This window comes from Balaenoptera physalus (assembly GCF_965194825.1).
Source record: "Balaenoptera physalus genome assembly, chromosome: 19".
In the NCBI taxonomy this organism is placed as follows: Eukaryota; Metazoa; Chordata; class Mammalia; order Artiodactyla; family Balaenopteridae; genus Balaenoptera; species Balaenoptera physalus.
Genome location: NC_138900.1, coordinates 8,254,665 through 8,266,906, shown reverse-complemented (window position 1 = coordinate 8,266,906; position 12,242 = coordinate 8,254,665). Strand labels below are relative to the sequence as shown.

The 12,242-nt window shown below is 38.2% G+C and overlaps 1 protein-coding gene across 1 annotated transcript; it reads right to left on the bottom strand.

Annotated features, from left to right (window-relative positions):
* Positions 1 to 221: 221 nt before the first annotated feature.
* Positions 222 to 11,710, bottom strand: LOC309649646 (binder of sperm protein homolog 1-like). The gene is made up of 3 exons (XM_082439800.1): positions 10,671 to 11,710; positions 2,566 to 2,798; positions 222 to 2,179 (listed from the first exon to the last, which is right to left on the bottom strand). The coding sequence occupies exons 1-3, from the start codon at positions 10,799 to 10,801 to the stop codon at positions 2,037 to 2,039; spliced, it is 507 nt and encodes a 168-aa protein (XP_082295926.1). The 5' UTR covers positions 10,802 to 11,710; the 3' UTR covers positions 222 to 2,036.
* Positions 11,711 to 12,242: the final 532 nt, after the last annotated feature.

Sequence of the window (12,242 nt, the reverse complement as noted above, 5' to 3'; positions counted from 1 at the left end):
GAAGGGTAAGCTGGGACAAAGTGAGAGAGTGGCATGGACATATATACACTACCAAACGTAAAATAGATAGCTACTGGGAAGCAGCCGCATAGCACAGGGAAATCAGCTCGGTGCTTTGTGATCACCTAGAGGGGTGGGATGGGGAGGGTGGGAGGGAGACACAAGAGGGAAGAGATATGGGAACACATGTATATATATAACTGATTCACTTTGTTATAAAGCAGAAACTAACACACCATTGTAAAGCAATTATACTCCAATAAAGATGTTAAAAAAGAAATAAAATAAAATAAAATAGGTAGACAACAAGGACCTACTGTAAAGCACAGAGAACTATACTCAATATCTTGTAATAACCTATAATGGAAAAGAATCTGTAAAAGAATACACACACACACACACACACACACACACATATATATTATCTGACAGCCATTGTTGAATGCATGGGCTTGATGTGAGGGATTTACGAGCTAATGTGGTAAAACAATCAGGCCAAACATCCTCCTGAGTGAAAATCACCATCATAAGTTATTAATGTTAGTCATAATTATGTAAGTCATATTTATTAATGTTAAGAACTCTGTTCCTGTTGTCAAACTGCCTGGATTCAATTCCTGGCTCCTCCACTTACTAGCTATGTGACCTAGACTGCTTTATGCCTCACTTTCCTGATGTGTAAGACGTAGGTAACAAAAGCACCAAATTTCCAAGATTGCTGTATTATACGGGTTATTATGTGCAATGCAATTAAACAGTCCCTAGCGCAGAGTATGCGCTATAAAATTGTTTTCTTTAATAATTGCTACTGCTAGGACAACTATTACTACAACTAATAATAATAATAAAATTATCATTTTAGAATTATCATTATATTATATGATCCAAACAAAATCTCTATATGGTAAGCAATAGTATGAACCCAATTTGTGGATGGAGAAACCAAGGTCAAAATCAGTTAATTTGTCTGAAGTGTCACCACTGGTAAAATGTGGGGTAGGGATTCAAACCCCATGCTGTCTGATTCCAGAGTGTTCTAAGCCACGATGCTACATGACCTCTTTGGACCTACTAAGTTCACAAGATCATGCTTTCCTCCAACGGTGAGGAAGAACTTTATCTTTTACATGGAGCTTGAACAGTGATGGGCTCCAGCCTGACCCCTAGTGGATTCCTCGAGGAGAACATGTGAGGGTTCCCCTTCCTCCCCATCTTAGCTAACACTTACCTTTTGACTTTTTGATGATAGCCATCCTAACAGGTGTGAGGAGATACTTAATTGTGGTATTGATTAGAATTTCCCTGATGATTAGTGATGTTGAGTACCTTTTCATATACTTGTTGGCCACTTGTACGTCTTCTTTGGAAAAAATGTCTATCCAGGTCTTCAGCCATTGGTACAGACATTGTGGAAAAGAATATGGATGTTCCTCGAAAAACTAAAAATAGAACTGCCATGTGACCCAGCAATCCTACTTCTGGGTATATATTCAAAGGGAATAAAATCACTATCCTGAAGAGATATCTGTACCCCCAAGTTCATTGCAGCATTTTTCACAATAGCCAAGATACAGAAACTAAGTCTCCATCGATGAATAAATGAATAAAGAAAATGATATATTATATCATATATCATATATATTATATCATATGATATTATATATATATATATAATGGAATAATATTCAGCCTCCACCATGATCAACATCCCCCAACATTTGTTACCGTCTATGAACCTACACTGATACCTCATTATCGCCCGAAGTCCATACACTTTTTTTTAAGGGTCTACTTTTACACAGTTAGCAAGAAAAGTACTGAGGCTGGAATATAGTTTTCCATATCAAAACCTATAGTCCATAATCAAAACCCCAACTTATTTACAGCTGGATGACCTTCAACTCATATCTCAGAAAAAAAACAAAACAAACCCTTTTAATGAGGGTCTTACATCCTCCTTTCCCGACAAAAACTGTAGAATCTTTCCCATGAGAACGATTAAATCTCTTCATCCCCTCCCCCAATAAATCTCACCGTCAATCGCAATATTTCCAAATCTTGTCCTTGTTATAATTCTGGGTCAGTGAACACCATGTTTTCCCAAATGAATCCCCATCATCGGTACATTCCCAGTATATCAGGTGTCTGTACCAGAAGGGAAACACACATTTTGCAAAGTCTACAGAGAAGAGAGAAGCAGTCAGAATAAGAATTCTATTTTGTACCTCCCCTTTGCCACACACACAGACACACACACACAGACACATACACACACACACTTCCCACTCCATTTGCTCTGCTCTGTTCCACCAGAAGCATATGAAAGCAGTACTGGTGAGGGATTGAGGTTCTGCTGAAAGATTTCTTTTCAAGGTAACATGGTTGAAGCACTCATAATATACGTTTGGTGCAATGTGATTTTCATACTGTCAGAGAACTGTGCATCCCTTATTTTCACAAATTAATTGACTGCAGATTCCCTTTTCAGAACCCTCTTGTGATCTCACCGACCCTCTGCGCCCAAGACAAAAATGACCACCTTGTATTCAGAGGCAAGACACTCACCTTCTTCAGAACAATACTTCCAATATCCTTCATAAGTTTCATTCAAGGAGCACCACTTGTGTTTTGCATTGAACTTGACACAGTCATAGAAGATTCCATCTCTATAGTGGAATGGAAAGAAACACTTGCCATCTAGAGAAAACAAAAATTCTTCATCTCTCTCTGGGACTGTTAGTTGAGATGCTACAAAGGTACTTCCTGTTGGGTGTAGGGGCAGAGGGCCAGGGGTTGCACTGAGCTAGGACCTAGTTCTATTGAACAATATTGAGTCACACAATAGCAGAGCTGCTGGATCTCTACTAATAAAGGGTTTTTTTGTTTGTTTGTTTGTTTTATACTCCTACTTCTGTCCCACTTTTTTCCATGGCATAAACAGTCTTGAAATTTTGCTTAGCATTTGGCCCCAGTTCCAGAAATATACCTTAAGCTTAGAAACATAAATGTGGGCATCTATCTATTAAATGATTACCACCACATCCCGCCGTATCTCTTTTCTTCACCCTCTTCCACCATCATACACACTCATACACACTCATACACACACAATGTGATAGCCTGGTTTGTATCTTTCCACACTTTTCTCCATGCCCATGTGGGTATCTCTCTCTCTCTCTCTCTCAATCATCTATTTCCATCCATAAAACATATATATAACCATGCAACATATATGTTATTTATTATTATTATTATTATTATTATTCACACACAGAGACACACAGGCACACGTACACAGATTTTTTGCTCCCTCCCAAAATGAATCATACTTTATATCCATAACTTGAGTCTCTAACTTAACACATCATAGAAATCCTTTTAAACTTATACTTTTAACTTTTGTAGCTCTCATTCCTATTGCTGATTCTTATTCTGTGATATGGATTTTACCACAATTTATTCAATTTCCCATATTCAGATTTTTTCCCTGCCGTAAATAAAGTTCAGCAAACATCCCAGTATGTAAATTCTTATGTATCAAAGCATTTTTTTCTATCAGATAGAATCCCCAAAGCAAGGTTATTAGGTTAAATCGTATATAAATTTTTAACATTGATGGATATTGCTTTCTCAAAGGATAATAGCAATTCGTCCTTCCTAACAATGAACTCTTTTACCTGAATTTTCACCAGCATGAAGCATTTCTACACTTTTTTAAATGGTGACTTTTCTAACAGGTGATTCCTGCTTTAAAAGATCTCCTGGTTCTTAAGGCACATCTATATTTTCCTGCACTTTCTTCTTACTTTAAATGTGTTTTGTTTCTTTCACATTTAGTATTTGATTGGACAGGAGTTTACTTTTGTATATAATACAAGAGGGGAGTGCAACTTTATTTTCTTCCCAGTAGATATTCAGTAAGACAAACTGATGGTAAAATAAACCACCTGTACATTTAAACATCCACACATTTGAAACCATGTATTAAATTCTAATATATCCTGGGATCCATTCTATATTTTCTATCAAGGTCTTGAAATTACTGGAGAGGTAGATGGTGGTAAAATGGACAGGGTCTGGAGCCAACAAACAACAGAAAATATTTCTCCTTCTCCTCTGCCCCTCCCCCCCTCCTTCTCCTGCACTTTCTTCACCTCCTCCTCTTCATGATCATTATTATTATTATTACTGGACACTTTCTATGCAGATACCATGCTATTTATATTACTATATTTGTGGTTTGTTTAAATATCTGATAATACAAGGTATTTCTCCACTCCAGTACTATTTTTGTTCATAATATTCCTAATTACTATTGGACTTTTTTTTATATATGAGTTGTTCTGTATGAACTTTAAAATCAAGTATTCTCTATTAGATTGGCAGAAATTAAAGAGTAGAAACATAAAGTGCCCGGGAAAGTTCAGAGTGATTTCTCTTTCTTGTTTTTCTTTTTTATTTTATTTTTTTATTTTTGGCTGCATTGGGTCTTCATTGCAGCAAGCGGGGGCTACTCTTCGCTGCGGTGCGTGGGCTTCTCATTGCGGTGTCTTCTCTTGTCGTGGAGCACGGGCTCTAGGCGTGCGGGCTTCAGTAGTTGCAGCGTGCGGGCTGAGTAGCTGTGACTCACAGGCTCGCAGGCTCAGTAGTTGTGGCACACGGGCATAGTTGCTCCGCGGCATGTGGGATCTTCCCGGACCAGGGCTTGAACCCGTGTCTCCTGCATTGGCAGGCGGATTCTTAACCACTGTGCCACCAGGGAATCCTCTTGTTTTTCTTTATTTGTTTACAAGGTACTTATATTACATTTCATGAAAGGAGAAAAAAAGATTTTTTACCAGGAAAAAAATCCCATTGATTTCCCCATTTTTACAAAATTAAAAGAAAATATGCTTTTTAGCAGTTTTCTGATCAACCTACCTTTGACTTCTGGAAGGTGAGTTATAGTTTCTGAAAAATAAAATTTGAAGCTGACGTTTATTTCACTATTCTCATGTCTTCCAACCAAGATCATGGCATGATCTTCTATGTTTTTTAGAAATTGCTTTATGTTCTTCAATATGATTTTATCATTTACTTTATATAAGTCCTGCATATTTCTTGCTGATGTAACCCCAAAGCATTTTTTGACATTGATATAAAACAGAATGATTTCCTTTTCTATCAATGTCTAGTTGGTCCTTACCAGTATAGAGAAAAACCATTGACTGTTGTATGTCTATCTTAAATCCAGCCATATAACCTGATTCTCTTTCTAAAACTAGTCATCTTTACTAGTTTTCCTAGGGGTTTTAAGTATACAATCATAAAATAACTTTGCCTGTTACGTTCTGTAGGCTTACAGATTATGTCCTTTTGGAAATATCACATATGTTAGAAAAATATGTGATATCCTCCCAATAATGTTAATTAGTACTGTTTACAATAGACACCTCTGTGCTTTCCTGGTTTCAGTTGGAATGACATTAGGGTTAAGGATGTTCATTTCAGCACAGTTAATAACAGTCAAAAAAAAAAAAAAAAAGAAAATCCAAAAATATCAAACTAAAGGAATTTTAAAATAAAATATAACTTTATAATATCATGGAAGCATCAACAAAGATGAGCACATAAATAGATATGGAAACATTTGTACTTTGTCTTTAGGTGACAAAAGGCATTTTCTATTTCATTATATTATATAAGACTATTTTTGCAAGAATAAAATCACATTATGAAGTTCTATGTAATGAAATATTTGATCACTCAAAAATATTAACAGTAAAGCAGGTACTATTTTTATTATCAGAGTAAAATTACTATCTTTATTAACAGATAGTAAAAATTCTATCTTTATTAACAGATAGTAAAATTATGATTTTTCTCTTCTTTTTCCTTAACTATTTTTTTTAACATGGAAGGTATTTTATCTTATATACAATGACATAAAATAGTAGTTTCGTGAAAAATATGATTTCTTACCAGGAAAAGAAGTATAGTATTCATATTTTATTACAAAATTTAAAAAAAAGTTTTGATCAACTCACCCATAGTTGGTGAATATTTACCTGAAAGACACAATTTTAAACAAATACTTATTTCACTAGATTTAGCCTTTAAAATAAAATAAAAACAAAATATTTTACCAAATTCTATTCTAGTAGGAAGAATAATTTTGGGAGGATTAACATATACACTCTATTATATATAAAACAGAGAACCAACAAGGACCTACTGTATAGCACAGGGAACAATACTCAATATTTTGTAATAACCTATAATGAAAAAGAATCTGAAAAAGAATATATTTTTATGTATAACTGAATCACGCTGCTGTACACCTGAAACTAACACAACATTGTAAATCAACTATACTTCAATTAAAAAAAATTGTTTTATAAAAACTAAAAAATTTTTAAGAGAATAATAATATTTTGAAGGCGATGCATCAAAATTTCAATGTTTATTTTCAGTAGTGTGATTGTGGGTGATTTCTAATTTTTCCTTTCGCTTTAACTGTATTTTCCAAATATTGTTAATGAATAAGAATTAATTAAAGTTATTTTTAAAACAAAAAAATTCAGCAGGCAAAAGTAAATGATTTACTTTTTCCACACTTCCCTACAAAATAAACCATATAATAATAGGAAAAATGTGTTTTATCATTTCACGTTTATCTTCTGCTTTGTTTTGTTTTATTCTATTTCTTTGCAGTACTATCTGGGAAGTATGACTTGAAGCAAACATTTGCTTGACTTGTCCTTGGCTTTTAAAATGAGATGCAATTAGTTTTAGCATCTGTTAATAAAGGGTCTTTTCATCAATTTCATAGGTTTGTTGTGAGGATTAAATCAAAACATATGTCAGGGCTCAGCCCAGCAGACAGCACTTAGCAAGCACTTTGAATATGGTAACAATTTTATTGCAATGATAAGGCTTTCTCTTCTTACAAGAATCACGATTATTTTCTCCCCTTCAGATGTAAGACTTATTCAAGTTTGCAATAGATTTTCACAAACCATAGGGAAGTTATATCCATTTAAAATTTGTCCAGAATTCAAGTTTAAGAGACTTTGCGATCCAGCAAATATTGAAGTTACAAGAAATCTCAAAGAAAGTGCTGGGGCATTTCATAATAAATGGATTGCCCATTGTTCACAGATCTACAACTGCTCTTCTCTAAGATGAGAACACAGGCAGGATCTCGACGGACGTGTATTTGCCTGTCAATTTTGAACAGGCAAGCTGTAAAACACAGAAAACATTTTTTCTCCTGGGAGCAGGAAACAGGGCACAAAGAGGGCCACTTACAAGTCTGAAGGATTCCAGTAGGAGGACACATAAATATAAATTGACAGTGTAAAGACGTGGCTAAAAAAATATGGTTTCTTAGACTCTAGCTCAAATTCCAGTTGTCATTAGCAAGCTGTGTGACTTTGGGTACATGACCCAGACCCTCTGTGCCTCGGATTGTCTTCTATAAAATGAGGGCAATCGTTTTAGCTACCCCAGGGGATTGTTACAAGGAACAGATGTATCAGGCATTTACGTACTTAGAGCAGTGCCTGGAACGAAGAAAGCACTTAATGGCTTATAGCTGCTATTGTTACCAACAATGTTATAACGACTGAAATATTGTCGTCATCAGCACCATCATTTCATCACTATTGTCTGTCATTAGTAATATTCAGGCCAGTGCACAAGATACTTGTATCACAGTATCGCCTGTGCTATCAAATTATGATGTGAGCCTCACGCAAACATCCCTCTCTGCTTAATGCTAGAAATGTTTTCTGCCATTCACAGAAGGGAGGGCATTAGACAATTCTTTTGAGTATGTGGGAGTGTTTGCGTGACACAAAGATTTTAAATATTTTTAAAAGGAAACCTGACCTAATCATAATAGCAAAGAATTATGCAGCGCTCATGGTAGGAACGTAAAATGGTGCAGCCGCTATGGAGGAAGGTATGGAAGTTGCTCAAAACATTAAGAATAGGTTTACCATATGATCCAGCAACCCCACTTCTGGGTATTTATCTGAAAGAATGGAAACCAGGATCTTGAAGAGATATCTGCACCCCAATGATCATAGCAACACTATTTACAATAGCCAAGACATGGAAACATCCTAAATGTCCATCAATGATGAATGGATAAAGAAGATGTGGTATAAACATACAATGGAGTATTATTCAGCCTTAAAGGAAGGAAATCTGGCCATAGGCAACGACATAGATGGACTTGGAGGGCATTATGCTAAGTGATATAAACCAGACATAGGAGGTTAATACTGCACGATTCCACTTTATATGAAGTATCTAAACTAGTCAGACTCACTCTGTGAATATTTACTACTAAACCCTGTATTCTGCCTTTCTAATAGCTGTAATAGCACCTGTAGTAGTAGATGCAAAACAGTGCTAGTAATAGTAATGACATACTGTTGGCAACCCTGTTGGGAACTTTGTGCTGACTGATAAAATCCACCCAGCAATCCTGGGATGGGAAGGCGGCAAGAATTATTCTCCTCTTGTTTCAGATGTAGGAACTCAGAGCATCTGAGGCTCAGAGCCTTGCGGGAGGTTACAGATGGAGCCAGGACAGGACCCTGCCTGGAGGGAGATGGGCAAGGGAGACGGAGGTTAGGCAAGGAGGGGGGGGGATGCCCAGGAACTCCCTCGACCCCATAAACTAATAAAGCCTCTCTCAATGCAAGATTCACATCTTAGCACAAAGCTTGGCTGAAGTTTAACTATTATCCAGTGGGCGGTCTAATCCCACAGGAACCTGAAATGGAAATGGGCAACGGATGGACAATCCTAGGACTTTAGGTTCACACTGCATGTCAGGGTCTGCCCACCCGGACAGTCTTTCTTTTTTTTTTTTTTTTTTTTAAATTAATTTATTAATTTATTTATTTTTGGCTGTGTTGGGTCTTCGTTTCTGTGCGAGGGCTTTCTCTAGTTGTGGCAAGCGGGGGCCACTCTTCATCGCGGTGCGCGGGCCTCTCACTATTGCGGCCTCTCTTGTTGCGGAGCACGGGCTCCAGACGCGCAGGCTCAGTAGTTGTGGCTCACGGGCTTAGTTGCTCCGTGGCATGTGGGATCTTCCCAGACCAGGGCTCGAACCCGTGTCTGCTGCATTGGCAGGCAGATTCTCAACCACTGCGCCACCAGGGAAGCCCCGGACAGTCTTTCTTGCAGGGGACCACACTGTCATGGGATCCCTGAGTACTCCCAACAGCCTGTCATAGTGGAGAAATTACATTTTGTGCATGGCAAATTTCTAGTCCTGGAACAAGATCTCTCAGACGAGCCCTCTGTGAAGTCTTTCCAGGTCAATCACGTCTCCAACCTCCAGATAAGCGTATAGGCTATTAGGACTGACACCCCTTTGTCTTTCTTCCCTTTAGCCTGTGAACTCATTGAGTGGAGATATGCCATTTAATCTCTGCTTCCTGTGCCCCTAACAGGATCTGAAACCTACCACCTCATCGCTTCTAAAACGCTCTAAAATGTGTGGCTTTTCATGTTCGAACGTCTCCGAAATCAGAATGCCCCTTACATTTGCAGGCATCTTATTATCTGCAGACCAGGTTGCTATGGGGACGTGGTGGTTATTGCCTGCACTGAATATGATCACATTCAAAAAGTCAGCATCAAAACTTGTAGTGTGCACGTCAGTGGCTCAAAAGAAACTCCCAGAGGGAAGAACAGGCTCTCTTAACCCCTGGGTTATGAGAGGAGAGAGAGGTAGTGAATAAGCAACAGTTCTGAAGACTCAAGAGTAGACCATCACTACCTAATTGTAAAGACTGGATTATGTGCCCAGGACCAATGGGTTTTAATTCTTTTACGCATTGTTTTGAGAAATGCTGCAATCACTAAGGTTCTGCACAGCAAAAGGATAATATTATATGGAAAAATGTGACCCTGATAATTCAGGAGGCCAGACACTAAAAGTGGAGAAATTTTAGGACCCTCTTCACCAGCTTCTTTCATGTATATTTTCCTTTTCATGTATGCATAAGAGTGACATCTCATAAAAAACCTAGGTACAAGTCAAAAGTATTATTTTTCAACAAGTGTAAAAAATTCCAACTGATATAAGAAAGCAGTGGTCATAGTTACACCAAGAGCATTTTTTCCTTTGTTAAAAAAAAAGTTTAATCAATACTGTGTTTGATTTATTTTTCCATGCAAAGATGGCCTGAAGAATATTTGAAAATAGTTCACACAAGATCATAGTTTTTTGCCATCCCATAAAAATTGTTTTCACAACTGTGTGTAAGACATGTAAGAAATGAATCCGTAATGAAATCCCCTCTTATATTTCACTTTATAATTGTTGAAGGCAACATGATTTTGGTATAAGAATTAAATAGGTTTTCCGAAAATTAGTTCCATTTTCAAAACCTCTCCATAAGGCATTTAACATATATTAGCATAAAAGAAGACACCTGGTAATCAAGTAACATGACTTCTGTCAACAACATTTTCTCATTCATATTCCTGTCCTTGTATTTTTATTTGTCGAATCTTATTTACAAAAAAAAAAAAAAAAAAAACTATCCATGGATCGTGTCTATTCAATGGAAATACCTGAAAAATACAAAGAGTATCTTTTTCTTTCTGAGGGTACATGAGATAAGGATGGCCCTTACCCTTCAGGGCATCTCTGATTTGATTACATACGGCGGGAGAGGTTTCTAAGTATCCAACCCCAGACGCTGTCACATCGCTCCTCACCTCCATGTTGGAGACCGGCCACACTGTGGAGGCAGCAGACCCAAACCAACAGAAGCCCCACAGGCAGCGCCATGCTCCTCCGTCCAGGGAACAGTGGTCCACCGGCTCACCCTCAGGATTTTATAGCCACAGCCCCTTTCTCCTCCTCCTTTGTTCCTCCTTCTCCTGTTTTTCCATCAGCCCCAGTCTCCTCCTTCTTCTGTCCCCATCCTGCTTCTAATACCCCTTCTCCTTCTCACCTCCCTTCTCCCCCTCTCCCTCCTCCTCTTCATCCTTCCTCTCTCTCTCTCTTTCTCTCTCTCTCTCTCTCTGCCCCAAAGCCAAACCACCTCCCTTGCATAGAGAAGACATACACAAAAAGAAGTACTTAATGAAAAACAGGCATTCAATAAGACAAGGATTAGAAGAGTCAGGGGGAAGAATTTCCAGTTGTTTCCATGACAACAAGGATCCCAGGAGCAGTCAGAGATTCTTCCAAGTCTTGGACCTTACCAGTCTTTGAAAGCCAGGGCTGAAGACTCCCCCGGAGGATGCCAGAGAGGCTGCCTGGGGAAGCAGGTTTGCTTTGCTCGTACAAGCATTTCCGTGTAAGCTCTGTGAACCTTCAGTGTGGGCCACTGTTCTCTGGTGGCCCTTGGCAATCTAGCTAATGAGCTGCCGGTGGCTGTGCAGTTCTGGGGATAAGCAATGCACCATTTCTGGTCACTTACATTTCACAACTCTGAAAAGTAAGATTAATTGGGAATTCTGAAACACACCCTACTGTATTCTTTTTTTTTTTTTAATTGAAGTATAGCTGATTTACAATACTGTGTTAGTTTCAGGTGTACAGCAAAGTGATTTGATTATACAAATATATATCTGTACATATACATATTATTTTTTCCATTATAGTGTATTACAAGATATTGAATATAATTCCCTACGCTATACAGTAAATCCTTGTTGTTTATCTACTTTATTTTTTATTAATTAATTAATTAATTTATTTATTTATTTATTTACTTTTGGCTGTGTTGAGTCTTTGTTGCTGCGCGTGGGCTTTCCCTAATTGTGGCGAGCGGGGGCTACTCTTCGTTGTGGTGCACGGGCTTCTCATTGCAGTGGCTTCTCTTGCTGTGGAGCACAGGCTCTAGGCACGCGGGCTTCAGTAGTTGTGGCTCGAGGGCTCAGTAGTTGTGGCGCACGGGCTTAGTTGTTCCGTGGCATGTGGCATCTTCCCGGACCGGGGCTCGAACCCGTGTCCCCTGCATTGGCAGGCAGATTCTTAACCACTGAGCCACCAGGGAAGTCCCTATGATATTCCTTTTTTTTTTTTTTAAAGAAATCTCCATTTTAATTTTTATTTATTTATTTATTTATTTATGTCTGTGTTGGGTCTTCGTTTCTGTGCGAGGGCTTTCTCTAGTTGTGGCAAGTCGGGGCCACTCTTCATCGCGGTGCGCGGGCCTCTCACTATCGCGGCCTCTCTTGTTGCAGAGCACAGGCTCCAGACGCGCAGGCTCAGTAGTTGT

What these genes read in the sequence shown, in the direction of transcription:
- LOC309649646 (XM_082439800.1), bottom strand. Translation starts at nt 10,801, where the DNA reads ATGGCGCTGCCTGTGGGGCTTCTGTTGGTTTGGGTCTGCTGCCTCCAC. An exon ending in AGAAACCTCTCCCGCCGTAT is followed by an intron (nt 2,799 to 10,670) that starts GTAATCAAATCA and finishes GTCCTAGCTCAG; the next exon opens with TGCAACCCCTGGCCCTCTGC. An exon ending in GAAGTATTGTTCTGAAGAAG is followed by an intron (nt 2,180 to 2,565) that starts GTGAGTGTCTTG and finishes TCTTCTCTGTAG; the next exon opens with ACTTTGCAAAATGTGTGTTT.